The 15913-nt window shown below is 49.7% G+C and overlaps 1 protein-coding gene across 1 annotated transcript in view; it reads left to right on the forward strand.

The window, feature by feature from the left end:
- The window catches only part of ano1a (anoctamin 1, calcium activated chloride channel a), a 218615-nt gene that overhangs the window by 189825 nt on the left and 12877 nt on the right, over nucleotides 1–15913 (forward strand). The window contains exons 23-24 of the mRNA XM_078414914.1: nucleotides 29–129; nucleotides 7929–8074. Coding sequence (XP_078271040.1) covers nucleotides 29–129; nucleotides 7929–8074 — 247 coding nt within the window. The remainder of the gene's footprint in view (nucleotides 1–28; nucleotides 130–7928; nucleotides 8075–15913) is intronic.

Genomic DNA, 15913 nt, shown 5'->3' on the forward strand with positions numbered 1-15913 from the left:
TTAACGTTTTGTTCTTTGTCCTGCCCAGTGTGCTCCAGGAGGCTGCTTGATGGAGTTGTGCATTCAACTGAGCATCATCATGCTGGGAAAGCAACTGATACAGAACAACTTGTTTGAAATAGGCGTTCCGTAAGTGTTTAACGACATCCCAGCGTGTCGGGCCAAACACTTGAAATTGTGGATCAAACTTGGTCACTTTTTAGTTTTAGATTTTTTAGATTTAGAGATACAGCGCGGAAACAGGCCCTTCGGCCCACCGGGTCCGCGCCGCCCAGCGATCCCCGCACACTAACACTATCCTACACACACAAGGGACAATTTTTACATTTGCCCAGTCAATTAACCTACATACCTGCACGTCTTTGGAGTGTGGGAGGAAACCGAAGATCTCGGAGAAAACCCACGCAGGTCACGGGGAGAACGTACAAACTCCGTACAGACGGCGCCCGTAGTCAGGATCGAACCTGAGTCTCCGGCGCTGCATTCGCTGTAAGGCAGCAACTCTACCGCTGCGCCACCGTGACCGCCCTCCAGTTGTTTCCAGCTTCCCGTGTGTTTTTAAGCTTCCCGTCACTAGCCAGGGCAAATGCCCGGTCTATTTTGTTTTTAGAGATACAGGGCAGAAACAGGCCCTTTGGCACATCGAGTCCGCGCCGGCCAGCGACCCCCACTGTCCTACACACACTAGGGGCTATTTACAATGATACCAAGCCAATTAACCTACAAACCTGTACGAATTTGGAACGTGGCAGGAAACCAGAGATCCACGCAGGTCGCGGGGAGAACGTATAGACAGCACCCATAGTCAGGATCGAACCTCGACCAGCTAATCCCCGCACACTTACACCGTCCTACACACAGGGGGGACAATTTATAATGATACCAAGCCAATAAACCTACAAACCTGTACGTCTTTGGAATGTGGGTGGAAACCGGAGATTCCGGAGAAAACCCACACGGGTCACGGGGAGAACGTATAAACTCCATATAGTCAGGATGGAACCCGGGTCTCTGGTGCTGTAAGGCAGCAACTCTACCGCTCCACCGTGCCACCCCGTTCTTTGGCCTTTACCAGTGTTGGTAAATGACCATTTGCAAGTACTTGAATGCCCCTGGTTCTCGGCATTGTTAAGAAAGATCTTGAGCTGTGCACAAGTCGTCCTTAATGATGAAAGGGGATTTGCTGGAGAAAGAATATTACTGTTACTCGAAACCTCAATACTTTGTGAAAGGGGCCAAGTCTGAAGAGGATGTGTGGAGCAATGTTTCTTCACAGAGGGTGGTGGGTGCTTGCAACACGCTGTCTGGGGTGGTGGTGGAGGCAAATATGATCGTGAAGTTTGAGGTTTGTGGATAGGCACATGGATATGCTGGAAATGGTGGGATATGGATCACGTGCAGGCAGAATCGAACCCGGGTCTCTGGTGCTGTAAGGCAGCAACTGTGCCACCACGCCACTAGCACAAAGTTTTCAAGTTTGAACAGCAGTTGCTGTGCCTTTTAATGCAGGTAGTGGTGTAGAGAAGTAACCAGAGGACGGTGAATCTGTGGAATTCTTTGCCACAGAAGGTTGTGGAGGCCAAGTCAGTGGATATTTTTACGGCAGAGATAGATTTTTTTAGATTTAGAGATACAGCACGGAAACAGGCCGTTCGGCCCACCGAGTCCGCGCCGCCCAGCGATCCCCGCACACTAACACTATCCTACACACACTAGGGACAATTTTTTTAAAACATTTTACCCAGTCAATTAACCTACATACCTGGAGTGTGGGAGGAAACCGAAGATCTCGGAGAAAACCCACGCAGGTCACGGGGAGAACGTACAAACTCCGTACAGACGGCGCCCGTAGTCAGGATCAAACCCGAGTCTCCGGCGCTGCATTTGCTGTAAGGCAGCAACTCTACCGCTGCGCCACCGTGCCGCCGGCAGATTCTTGGATAGATAGATAGATAGATAGATAGATAGATAGATAGATAGATAGATAGATAGATAGATAGATAGGTAGGTAGGTAGGTAGGTAGGTAGGTAGGTAGGTAGATAGATAGATTCTTGATTAGTACGGGTGTCAAGGGTTATGGGGAGAAGGCAGGAGAATGGGGTTAGGAGGGAGAGATAGATCAGCCATGATTGAATGGTGGAGTAGACTTGATGGGCCGAATGGCCTAATTCTACTCCTATTCCTTACGACCTTATTTCCTTTTATGACAAACTATCTCTGTACAAGACAGATACAGATTGCTGGAGTAACTTCAGTGTGTCAGGCAGCATAACAGGCATAACAGGTATAACAGAGCTTTATTTGTCGTTCGGTACCGAAGTACCGAACGAAACTACATAGCAGTCATAGAAGAAAAAAAAGAACACAAGACACATAGCCCCAACACAAACGTCCATCACAGTGACTCCAAACACCCCCTCACTGTGATGGAGGCAACAAAACTTCCACTCTCTTCCCCACGCCCACGGACAGACAGCTCGTCCCCGACCGACCCGCACAGTCCCCGCACCGGGCGCTGAAACGTCTCGCGGCCGAACCGGGCGATGAAAGGCCCGCGACCAAGCCTTGCGCAGCTAAGTCCCGTGGCCGAGCTGCACCAGCGATGTTAAGCCCCGCAGCCGAGCTGCACCGGGCGGTGTTAAGCCCCGCAGCCGAGCTGCACCGGGCACTGTTAAGTCCAGCGGCCAAGCCGCACCGGGATGTAAAGTCCAGCGGCCAAGCCGCACCGGGATGTAAAGTCCAGCGGCCGAGCCGCACCGGGGGATGTAAAGTCCAGCGGCCAAGCCGCACCGGGGGATGTTAGGCCCCGCAGCCGAGCCGCACCCCGCGCCGTGAGGAAGAGAAAAGTCCCCCCCCCCCCCCCCACACCCACCCACACCACCACCCCCTCCCACACATACACAACCAAAAAAATATATATAAAAACCATCCCAACACCGACACACAACAAAAAAAGGAAAAAAAAAAGACGGACAGACTGCTAGTCAGCCGCTGCCGTTAGGCGCCGCCATCTGGAGAAAAGGAATAGGTGACGTTTTGGGTCGAGACCCTTCTTCAGACGGTGTCAACCCGAAGTGTCACCTATTCCTTTTCTCCAGAGATGCTGTCTGACCCGCTGTGTTACTCCAGCTTTCTGTGCCTATCTGCGGTTTAAACCAGCGTCTGCACAAGGCAGTTGATTAGAAGAAGGACCATATCTTCTGCAGTATCTTGTCTCATTGTACATGTTATTTCAATCCCCCCTTCTTTGCCAAAGTGCTGACCCGACACCGTGTTTCCTGTGATGGTATCAACCATCACGGTTAAACCAGTATATTTTCGCAAACAATAAACAGTGATTTAGGAACTTAACTAAATAGCTTGAATTATCGCTGCTCGTTTGGTCATTCACTACATGCCCATAAGAAGGCCTTCTTTAGATGTGGAAAAAAAACCCCAGCCAGATATCATCTAGCTCAACAGACCACGAAATGTACTTTTGTTACATTATTCTGGGAATATTTTGGAAGCCATCGGAGAAAGCTTCAACCTTCTTCATTCCACCAGGTTTTTCAGCAAAACAGAAAAGGATACTCTGCTTTAATTTTAGACTTTAGAGATACAGCGTGGAAATGGGCCCTTCAGCCCACCGAGTCCGTCCCGACCAGCGATCCCCACACACCAGCACTACCCTACACACCCGGGATAATATACTGAAGTTTACTGAAGCCAATTAACCTCCAAACCTGTACGATATTGGAGTGCGGGAGGGTAGCGGAGTCAGGGGGTATGGGGAGAAGGCAGGAACGGGGTACTGATTGACAATAGACAATAGGTGCAGGAGGAGGCCATTTGGCCCTTCGAGCCAGCACCGCCATTCAATGTGATCATGGCTGATCATTCTCAATCAGTACCCCGTTCCTGCCTTCTCCCCATACCCCCTGATTCCGCTATCCTTAAGAGCTCTATCTAGCTCTCTCTTGAATGCATTCGGAGAATTGGCCTCCACTGCCTTCTGAGGCAGAGAATTCCACAAATTAACAACTCTCTGACTGAAGAAGTTTTTCCTCATCTCCGTTCTAAATGGCCTACCCCTTATTCTTAAACTGTGGCCCCTGGTTCTGGAGAATTATCAGCCATGATCACATTGAATGGCGGTGCTGTCTCGAAGGGCCGAATGGCCTACTCCTGCACCTATTGTCTATTGGTACCGGAGCACCCGGGGAAAACCCACGCAGGTCACGGGGAGAGCGTAGAAACTGCCGCACAGACAAGCAACCGTAGTCGGGATCAAACCCGGTCTCTGGCGCTGTGAGGCAGCAGCTCGACCGCTGCGTCGCCCGAAGCCGATCAACCCGTGTTTCTCACATTCAACCCTGAGCGAGCCGTCCAGAATCACTTTAAATCCTGCAAGCCAAGGAGACGCAAGGTATTTAAACGAGTGTAAATCATCAGCGTTATTTACATATTTCAGCGAGGATTGTTGATAGAGGGAAATAATCCAGGTTCTCTCACGAGGAAATGTCCTGAAGCAACATCAATCAGAAAGCTAAGTTTACAGGAGCAATGAGAAAGCTCGTTCCCCGTGCATACAACTCAGAGCACCCTTTGTTACGGTGGTTGCTACAACCTTCAGTAATTTGAGAGTACAGGTCCCAACTGATTTGGTTTGGTTCCAATCCACTAAACTTCTTGGACAATTGTACAGCATGGAAACAGGCCCTTCGGCCCAATTTGCCCACACCGGCCAACATATCCCATCTACACTAATCCCACCTAACTGCATTTGGTCCATATCCCTCCTGAACCTGTCCAATCCTGTCTAATTGTTTCTTAAACATTGAGATAGTCCATACCTCAACTACCTCCACTGGCAGCACATTCCATACACCCACCACCCTTTGTGTGAAAAAGTTACCCCTCGGGTTCCTACTGAATCTTTCCCCCCCACCCTTAAACCTATGTCCTCTGGTTCTCGATTCCCCTACTCTGGGCAAGAGACTTTGTGCGACCTGCCCAATCTATTGCTCTCATGACTTTGTCCACGTCTGTTAGATCACCCCTCATCCTCCTGCGCTCCAAGGAATGGAGTCCTAGCCAGCTCAACCTCTCCCTTCAGCTCAGGTCCTCGAGTCCTGGAAATGTAAATCTACCCTTTCCAGCTTGACAACATCTTTCTTTTTTTAGATTTTAGAGATACAGCGCGGAAACAGGCCCTTCGGCCCACCGAGTCCGTGCCGCCCAGCGATCCCCTCACATTAACACTATCCTACACCCACTAGGGACAATTTTTTACATTTGCCCAGCCAATTAACCTACGTACCTGTACGTCTTTGGAGTGTGGGAGGAAACCGAAGATCTCGGAGAAATCCCACGCAGGTCACGGGGAGAACGTACAAACTCCGTACAAGTCAAGTCGTCAATTTTATTTGTATAGCACATTTAAAAACAACCCACGTTGACCAAAGTGCTGCACATCTGATTAGGTACTAAGGAAAAAAAATGAAACATACAGTAGCACGCAAACAGTTCACAGCGCCTCCTCAATGAGCCTCAAACGCGAGGGAGTAGAAATAGGTTTTGAGCCTGGACTTAAAGGAGTCGATGGAGGGGGCAGTTCTGATGGGGAGAGGGATGCTGTTCCACAGTCTAGGAGCTGCAACCGCAAAAGCGCAGTCACCCCTGAGCTTAAACCTAGACCGCGGGATAGTGAGTAGCCCCAAGTCGGCCGACCTGAGGGACCTGGAATTAGAGAGGGGGGTTAGAAGATTTTTGATGTAGGGGGGGGAATGTCCATTTAGGGCTTTATACGTGAATAGGAGGAGCTTGAAGTTGATTCTGTACCGTACAGGGAGCCAGTGGAGAGAGGCCAGAATCGGGGTGATGTGGTCCCTTTTACGGGTACCCGTCAGGAGTCTCGCTGCGGTGTTTTGGACCAGTTGCAGGCAGGACAGGGAAGATTGGCTGATCCCAGTGTATAGGGAGTTGCAATAGTCTAGGCGGGAGGAAATGAAAGCGTGAATGATTTTTTCTGTGTCGTCGAATTGGAGGAAAGGTTTGATTTTAGCTATGGTTCGAAGTTGGAAGAAGCTGGCTTTTACCACAGCGTTGACTTGCTTATCAAATTTTAATGCAGAGTCAAATATCATGCCGAGGTTTTTGACATGCGGTTTGACTAGGCAGGATAGACTTCCAAGACTGCCTGTTATCGATTTGATGGAGTCGGGGGGGGGGGCCGAATAGGATGACCTCAGACTTGCTCTCATTTAATTGGAGGAAGTTCTGTGCCATCCAACATTTTATGTCCTCAAGGTAGTGTAAGAGGCTGTTTAAATTTGACTGGTTGTTGGGTTTCAGGGGGAGGTAAAGCTGAGCGTCATCGGCATAGCAGTGGAAAGAAATGCCGTGCCTTTGAATGATTTGGCCAAGGGGGAGCATGTATAGAGAGAAGAGAATGGGGCCTAGGATGGAGCCTAGTACAGACAGCGCCCGTAGTCAGGATCGAACCTGAGTCTCCGGCGCTGCATTCGCTGTAAGGCAGCAACTCTACCGCTGCGCCACCGTGCCGCCTATAACATGGGGCCCAAAACAAAATTTGGAAACAATTGGAAATTATTTGCATTGCTTTTCATTTCCAATCTGTCTCCTTGATTAGTTCACGTTCTAAATCTCATTCATTAGAGAGGTCGGAGGAGGGGTGATCTTATGGAGGTGTATAGGATCTTGAGAGGAATAGATCGGGTAGATGCACAGAGTTTCTTGCCCAGAGTGGGGGAATCGAAGACCAGAGGACATAGGTTCAAGGTGAAGGTGAAAAGATTTAATAGGAATCGGAGGGGTAACTTTTTCTCACAAAGGGTGCTGGGTGTATGGAACAAGCTGCCAGATGAGGTAGTTGAGGCTGGGACTATCCCAATGTTTAAGAAACAGTTAGACAGGTACATGGATAGGACAGGTTTAGAGGAATACTGGACCAAGTGGACCCATTGGGCCCAAACCTCTCCTGCATTGGTGCAGCACTCTCTCCTCTCCCCTTCCCCCTCCCCTCTCCCCTTCCCCCTCCCCTCTCCCCTTCCCGCTCCCCCCTCCCCTCTCCCCTTCCCCCTCCCCTCTCCCCTTCCCGCTCCCCTCTCCCCTCTCCCCTCCCCTCTCCCCACTCCCCTTCCCCCTCCCCTTCCCCTCCCCTTCCCCTCCCCTTCCCCTCCCATTCCCCTCCCCTTCCCCCTCCCCTTCCCCCTCCCCTCTTCCCTTCCCCTTCCCCCTCCCCTTCCCCCTCCCCTCTCCCCTTCCCCCTCCCCTCTCCCCTTCCCCCTCCCCTCTCCCCTTCCCCTTCCCCCTCTCCCCTTCCCCCTCTCCCCTTCCCCCTCTCCCCTTCCCCCTCTCCCCTTCCCCCTCTCCCCTTCCCCCTCTCCCCTTCCCCCTCTCCCCTTCCCCCTCTCCCCTTCCCCCTCTCCCCTTCCCCCTCTCCCCTTCCCCTCCCCTCTCCCCTTCCCCACCCCTCTTCCACCCCTCCTCCCCCTCCTTTCCTCCTTCCCGTCTCCCCCCTCCCCTTCCCCTCCTCCCCACTCCATCCCCCTCAACCCCCCTTATCCTCCCTCCTCCCCCTCCCCTCCCTCCCTCCCTAGGAGATAGATTTAAAGTTTAAAATATGAATAACTTTAAAGATATAACATCGATTTCAATGAAACTTCTTCCATTAGCACCAAAGGGACGACGGTGAGTAAGGTGGGCCTAAAATTGTCGCGCTATCGTGTACCGTTTTGGCTGTAGTTCAGGAACAAACAAACAAACAAACGAACGAGAGTTTTAGTATATAGATATGGTCCAAACGCGGGCAGGTGAGACTAGTGCAGCTGGGACGTGTTGGCTAGTGTGGGCAAGTTGGTGTGGCCTGTATCTATTTGCCATCTAGACTGCGTTAGTAAATGAACTCTGTGCTCCGTTTCAGAAAGCTGAAGAAGCTGATACGGTACGTGAAGGCAAAACGAGAGGCCAAGCTGGAGACTGAGAGCAACTGCAAGGTCCCTCGGCAATACGAATCGGACTATAACCTGGAGCCCTTTGCCGGGCTCACTCCAGAGTACATGGAAATGAGTGAGTATTGTCCTCCTTATTCCCCTCGTCCAGTTCAGTTTATTGTCACGTGTTCCCGGGTGCGGTGAAAAGCTTTTGTTACGTGCTACCCAGTCAGCGTAAAGCCTGTGTATGATTACAATCGAGCCATTCACGCTGGACAGATACATGATAACGCAATAACGTTTAGTGCAAGGTAAAGTCATCAAGGATAGTCCGAGGGTCACCAACGAGGTAGATCGTAGTTCAGCACTGAACTACTGTATTAATTCACAAAATGCTGGAGTAACTCAGCAGGTCAGGCAGCATCTCAGGAGAGAAGGAATGGGTGACGTTTCGGGTCGAGACCCTTCTTCAGACTCTAAAGAAAGGTCTCGACCCGAAACGTCACCCATTCCTTCTCTCCCGAGATACTGCCTGACCTGCTGAGTTACTCCAGCATTTTGTGAATAAATATCTTCGATTTGTACCAGCATCTGCAGTTATTTTCTTATACTGAACTACGGTATTAGGATGGTTCAGTTGCCTGATAATGGCTGGGAAGAAACTGTCCCTACTAAGTTGCCACTCTGCATCAACAGGTAGGAAGTGCATGCCAGCAATCATTATTGTCAGAATTTGGTAGAATTGATTTTATGTCTGGTTTATTCAGCAACATTTCCATCGAGCCCTGCTATGCAGCTTTTCAGTTGACAACGCCGTCATTTCTGAAGCGTGCTTAACATGGTGCAAACATTCCAGAGCAGTTTTTCAGGAGAGTCATCAAACAAACATCTGATGTTGTGGCCTCGGATCAATGGGTTTAAAAGGGGCACTTTGAAGGAAACGGTCGTGAAATTCAGGGAGGAAACTCCAGAGCTGAGGACCTTGGCCGCTGAAGGCATGTTCAACGTTGATTCAGTTTGGTCTGAGCAGCGGCCAGACTTGGAAGAGCACTGGGGAGGCTGTAAATCGTTGTGGAAATCGTGCTTGAGATGGATATCATATATCATATATATACAGCCGGAAACAGGCCTTTTCGGCCCTCCAAGTCCATGCCGCCCAGCGATCCCCGTACATTAACACTATCCTACACCCACTAGGGACAATTTTTACATTTACCCAGCCAATTAACCTACATACAGGGAATGGAGATGGGAATTGCAGCGAGTTGTGGACACAGCCCGGACTATCACACAAACCAACCTCCCTTCCAGTGACTTGGTTTATGCCTCGCGCTGCTTTGGCAAGGCCAGCAGCATAATCAAGGATGAGTCGCACCCCGGCCACTCCCTCTTCTCCCCTTTCCCATCGGGCAAAAGGTACAGAAGCGTGAAAATGCACACCTCCAGATTCAGCGACCGTTTCTTCCCGGCTGTTATCAGGCAACTGAGTCATCCCACCACAACCAGAGAGCAATGCTGAGCTACTATCTACCTCATTGGTGACCCTCGGACTATCTTTGATTGGACTTTACTCGTTTTACCTTGCATTAAGTGTTATTTCCTTATCGTGCAACTATACACTGTAAATGGCTCGAATGTAATCGTGTATTGTCTTACTGCTGACTGGTTAGCGCGCAACGTAGAAACATAGAAACATAGAAAATAGGTGCAGGAGTAGGCCATTCGGCCCTTCGAGCCTGCACCGCCATTCAATATGATCATGGCTGATCATCCAACTCAGTATCCCGTACCTGCCTTCTCTCCATACCCCCTGATCCCTTTAGCCACAAGGGCCACATCTAACTCCCTCTTAAATATAGCCAATGAACTGGCCTCAACTACCTTCTGTGGCAGAGAATTCCAGATTCACCACTCTCTGTGTGAATAAAAACGTTCTCAACAAAAACTTTTCACTGTACCTCGGTACACGTGACAATAAACTAAACCAAAACTGTAGCAGGTAGGTATGAATCCATCAATCTGAAGAAGGCTGTCTGAGTGGAGTTTGCATGTTCTCCTTGTGACTGAAGGTAGACACAAAATGGTGGAGTAACTCAGCGGGTCAGGCAGCATCTCTGGAGAGAAGGAATGGGTGACATTTCTAATGTGGAGAGAAGGCAGGAGAAGGGGTGAGGAGGGAGAGATAGATCAGCCATGATTGAATGGCGGAGTAGACTTGATGGGCCGAATGGCCTAATTCTATTCCTATCACATGACCTTATTAGTAGAGGAATGCGTTTGCTTTGAGGGCCAGCATGAACTCTTTGAGCTTCCATTACTCTGCACTGAAATACTGAGGCACCACCATCTCTAACATTGGCTCGGGATTCCATGGGTGAATCTCAGCAGAGCTGCCTTTCTGGGGCAGCAGAGTCAATTGAATGGTTCTGCCTCCCTTCCCAAATTGGCAAGACGTGCCTGGGGTTAGCGGCTATTTAAGTGGCCAAATGTTCCCAGCGTCTGAGGTTGCGTTCGTACTTGGCACAGCACCTTCCGGTTGGCACAGATAAATCGAAACACTGATATCATCCCACAAAAATTAGAGCTGAGTATTTCTGCAGAGAAGCAAGCTGTTGGCAGTAATATTGGGCGGATCTCGTAATTCTCACCACTGGATCGCAAATCGTAACAAGCTCGCTTGGAGCTTTGAGGTGGTGGAGGGGGGTGGGGGGGGAGAGATTGTTCTGGTGGCTGTAGGCCGTTTAAATTGAAGTCGCCCCGTGTCACTGCTCCTCCCAGCAGCCGTAAGGTGGCGATGGTATGACGTACAAGCTAGTCAGCGTAGGATGCAATCGAGATGCAGTTCTTCCTTTTGCTGACATGTTTGGTTTGGTTTGTAGTTTAGATTTTTGGGTTAACTTTTAAAGTTTAGCTTTGCACTGTTTAGTCAGTGAGACATTAGAGAATCCTCCTTCAATTAAAAAAAAAAGAAAATATCCCAAATATCCTGCAAGCAGGGCGGCACGGTAGCGCAGTGGTAGAGTTGCTGTCTCACAACGCCAGAGACTCGGGTTCGATCCTGACTATGTGTGCTGTCTGTATGGAGTTTGTATTTTCTCCCCGTGACCTGCGTGGGTTTCCTCTGGTTTCCTCCTGCGCTTAGTGTTCGTACAGGTTTGTCGGCTAATTGGCGTGGTTTAATTGTAGATTGTCCCTAGTGTGTGTAGGATAGTGTCAATAGACAATAGACAATAGGTGCAGGAGTAGGCCATTCAGCCCTTCGAGCCAGCACCGCCATTCATTGTGATCATGGCTGATCATTCTCAATCAGTACCCCGTTCCTGCCTTCTCCCCGTACCCCCTGACTCCGCTATCCTTAAGAGCTCTATCTAGCTCTCTTTTGAATGCATTCAGAGAATTGGCCCCCACTGCCTTCTGAGGCAGAGAATTCCACAGATTTACAACTCTCTGACTGAAAACGTTTTTCCTCATCTCCGTTCTAAATGGCCTACCCCTTATTCTTAAACTGTGGACCCTGGACCCATTGGGAACATGTTTCCTGCCTCTAACGTGTCCAAACCCTTAATAATCTTATACGTTTCGATAAGATCTCCTCTCCGATGAGCGGGGATCGCTGGTCGGCGTGGACTCGGCGTGCTGGAGGGCCTCTTCCCGCGCTGTATCTCTAAACTAAACTAAACTAAAACAGACCAAAAGACATAGGAGAAGAATTAGGCCATTCGGCCCATCGAATCTGCTTCGCTGTTCAATCGTGGCTGAACTATCTTTCCCTCTCAACCCCATTCTCCTGCTTTCTCCCCATAACCCCTGACACCCGTACTAATCACGAATCTATCTATCTTTGAAAATACCAACGTCTCGGCCTCCACAGCCGTCAGCGATGAATTCCACAGATTCAGTATGTGGCGTGGATAGTGCTAATGTAAGGGGGGGTGGGGAGTGATCACTGTTCGGTGCGGACTCAGTGGATCGAAGGGCCTGTTTCCACACTGCACCTCTAAAGGCTAAAGCCGCAGGTTATTAACTTGCTTCCCAAGAATCTGCGCTCCCGATATTTTTCGCTTGCTTTGAAACTCGATTGGCAAATGTGACTTCTCTTTGTTGTTGTTGTTGTTTCTGTAATCCCTGGTGTGAACTATTTTTAGGGCCATTCCCAGCTTCCTGGAACATTTGCTCCAGATATCCAGACGTGATCCACACGTGGGAAAGGGATTCTTGACCTTGCGTCTCTGACCCACTTCAGCTCCGCCATTGGGACCGACATCCAAGGGGCTCGGTCTGCTGTTGCCAGATCGGCCGCTAAATGGGCAAAAACAAAGGCTTTGAATGAAGAGCTCACTCGCTTGCTGTGAGAGGGGGGGATCTGTGCCAAACATATACCAAATGATCGTTAGCAGACTGTGTGTGTGTGTGTGTGTGTGTGTGTGTGCGTGCACTTTCAGTCCATCTTTGAAATTATATCTTCCCCCTGGGAGTGGCTGAGGACATTCAATGTTCTTGATCCTGTTGGAAGGCCAAGGCTGATACGTGCAGTAGGGGTGACAGCTCACGGTCACCAGGCCACCCAACGCAGCTTCTGAGTTGGAGAAGCCAGGACCAGCTGTTTTCAAAATCCTCCCTGGTGCTGTCGTTGTGCTTGGCTCCAAATTATATAAGGAAGATCGACGCTAAAAAGCTGGAGTAACTCAGCGGGACAGTCCTGCATCTCTGGACCCTTCTTCAAACCCAAAGGGACCTGGTGTGTGATACCATCCTATAGATTCTGAATGGTGGCGCAGTGGTAGAGATGCTGCCTTCCCGCACCAGCGTTCGATCCTGACCACGAGCGCTTGTCTGTACGGAGTTTGCACCTTCTTCCCGTGACCTGTGTGGGTTTTCTCCGGGTGCTCCGATTTCCTCCCGCACTCTCAAGGCGTACAGGCTAATTGGCTTGGTATATTTGTAAACTGGCCCCCGTTTGTGTGGGATGGTGTCAGTGTGCGGGGATCGTTGGGCGGCGCGGGCTCGGTGGGCCGAAGGGCCTGTTTCCAAGCTGTATTTCTAAACTAAACTGATCATTCAAAGATGTTGCCACCACCTCCATCGTATTCGTGCAGTGTGGAAACAGGCCCTTTAGCCCAACTTTCCCACACTGTCCAACATGTCCCATCTACACTAGTCCCACCTGCCTGCATTTGGCCCATATCCCTCTAAACCTATCAATAGACAATAGGTGCAGGAGTAGGCCATTCGGCCCTTCGAGCCAGCACCACCATTCAATGTGATCATGGCTGATCATTCTCAATCAGTACCCCATTCCTGCCTTCTCCCCATACCCCCTGACTCCGGTCTGAAGAAGGGTCTCGACCCGAAACGTCACCCATTCCTTCTCTCCCGAGCTGCTGCCTGACCTGCTGAGTTACTCCAGCATTTTGTGAATAAATCCGCTATCCTTAAGAACTCTATCTAGCTCTCTCTTGAATGCATTCAGAATTGGCCTCCACTGCCTTCTGAGACAGAGAATTCCACAGATTTACAACTCTCTGACTGAAAAGGTTTTTCCTCATCTCCGTTCTAAATGGCCTACCCCTTATTCTTAAGCTATCCTATCCATGTACCTGAATAAATGTTGCGATAGTCCCTGCCTCAACTATCTCCTCTGGCAGCTTGTTCCATGCACCCACCACCCTTTGTGTACAAAAAAAAAAGCTACTCCTCGGATTCCTATTAAATCTTTCTCCCCCCCTCACCTTAAACCTCTGTCCTCTGGTTCTTGATACAGCTACTATGGGCAAGAGACTGTACGTTTATCCGATCTATTCCTCTCACGATCTTCCACACCTCTGTAAGATCACTCTCATCTTCCTGCGCTCCAAGGAATAAAGTCAATAGACAATAGGTGCAGGAGTAGGCCATTCGGCCCTTTGGGCCAGCACCGCCATTCAATGTGATCATGGCTGATCATTCACAATCAGTACCCCGTTCCTGCCTTCTCCCCGACTCCTAGCCTAGCCTAACCAGAGTTATAAGTGAGAGGCAGGTGGGATGAGTGTGGCCGGGACATGTTGGTGGGTGTGGGAAAGTTGGGCCGAAGGTCCAGTTTCCACAGTGTACGACTCTATGACAATAGACAATAGACAATAGGTGCAGGAGGAGGCCATTCGGCCCTTCGAGCCAGCACCGCCATTCAATGTGATCATGGTTGATCATTCTCAATCAGTACCCCGTTCCTGCCTTCTCCCCATACCCCCTGACTCCGCTATCCTTAAGAGCTCTACCTAGCTCTCTCTTGAATGCATTCAGAGAATTGGCCTCCACTGCCTTCTGAGGCAGAGAATTCCACAGATTCACAACTCTCTGACTGAAAAAGTTTTTCCTCATCTCAGTTCTAAATGGCCTACCCCTTATTCTTAAACTGTGGCCCCTTGTTCTGGACTCCCCCAACATTGGGAACATGTTTCCTGCCTCTAACGTGTCCATCCCCTTAATAATCTTATACGTTTCGATAAGATCCCCTCTCATCCTTCTAAATTCCAGTGTATACAAGCCTAGCCGCTCCAGTCTTTCAACATATGATAGTCCCGCCAGTCCGGGAATTAACCTAGTAAACCTACGCTGCACGCCCTCACTAGCAATACAGAGAGGTCAAGGTCAGGCTAGAGAGGAAGCAAAATAAAATCAGCAGTCTTCTTCAGAACCATTGGGCTGGATCAGAGTATTGCCATCAATTGCATTTTTTGAACAAGAATGCAAGCAGTAAATTCTACCACTGGCTGCCCTCTGACCCACAGCCACCTCCAACTGCACAGCTTGACTCCACGCTGACAATTTAACAACGGCCCATTCACAAAAGCATTTCTCAGTAACCGTGCCACTTTGGCAGATTCATGTCCCATTCAGCATCCTGACCGGTAACATTCCACAGATCAACGCTTTTTGAATTGTCTTTCAAACCTGAAATAAAACTCTGTTTTTGAATGTGCGTTTGGGGTTGCCAATCGTTTAGTTTAGATTTTAGAGATACAGTGCGGAAACAGGCCCTTCGGCCCACTGAGTCCGCACCGCCCAGCGATCCCCGCACACTAACACTGTCCGACCAGGGACGTAGAAACATAGAAACATAGAAAATAGGTGCAGGAGGAGGCCATTCGGCCCTTCGAGCCTGCACCGCCATTCATTGTGATCATGGCTGATCGTCCCCAATCAGTAACCCGTGCCTGCCTGCTCCCCATATCCCTTGATTCCACTAGCCCCCAGAGCTCTATCTAACTCTCTTAAATCCATCCAGTGATTTTGCTTCCACTGCCCTCTGTGGCAGAGAATTCCACAAATTCACAACTCTGGGTGAAAAAGTTTCTTCTCACAGTTTTAAATGACAATTTACAGCTTATCAGGCTGATTAAACTACAAACCTGTACGTCTTTAGAGTGTGGGAGGAAACCGACTATCTCGGTGAAAACCCACGCAGGTCACTGGGAGAACGTACAAACTCCGTCAGAGACAGCGCCTGTAGTCGGGATTGAACCCGGGTCTCCGGCGCTGTGAGGTAGTAGCTCTACCACTATGCCACCGTGCCACCCTTGGTGCTAGTTAAACTGCCAAATTGACCATTCAATTCAATGAAGATAGACACAAAATGCTGGAGTAACTCAGCGGCTCAGGCAGCATCTCTGGAGAGAAGGAATGGGTGACGTTTAGTGTTGAGACCCTTCTTCATTCAATTCTGTGATTCAATTGAGTGATACTCTATTGTCACATGTGCCTCGGGGACAGTGAAGTGTTTTGCTTTGCATGCAACCCGGTAAAATCATACACATTGCATACAATCGAGTAAAATCACACAGCAGACCTCAGCTAGACAGGACACAAGTGCGGCCACCATTTTGGCACCGACAAAGTTACAAAAGTTCACCAGACAGTCCCATCTACTGCCTGGTAGACACAAAACGCTGGAGTAACTCAGCAGGACAAGCAGCATCTCTGGAGAGAAGGAATG

This window comes from Rhinoraja longicauda, chromosome 18 (genome assembly GCF_053455715.1).
Source record: "Rhinoraja longicauda isolate Sanriku21f chromosome 18, sRhiLon1.1, whole genome shotgun sequence".
Lineage (NCBI taxonomy): Eukaryota > Metazoa > Chordata > Chondrichthyes > Rajiformes > Arhynchobatidae > Rhinoraja > Rhinoraja longicauda.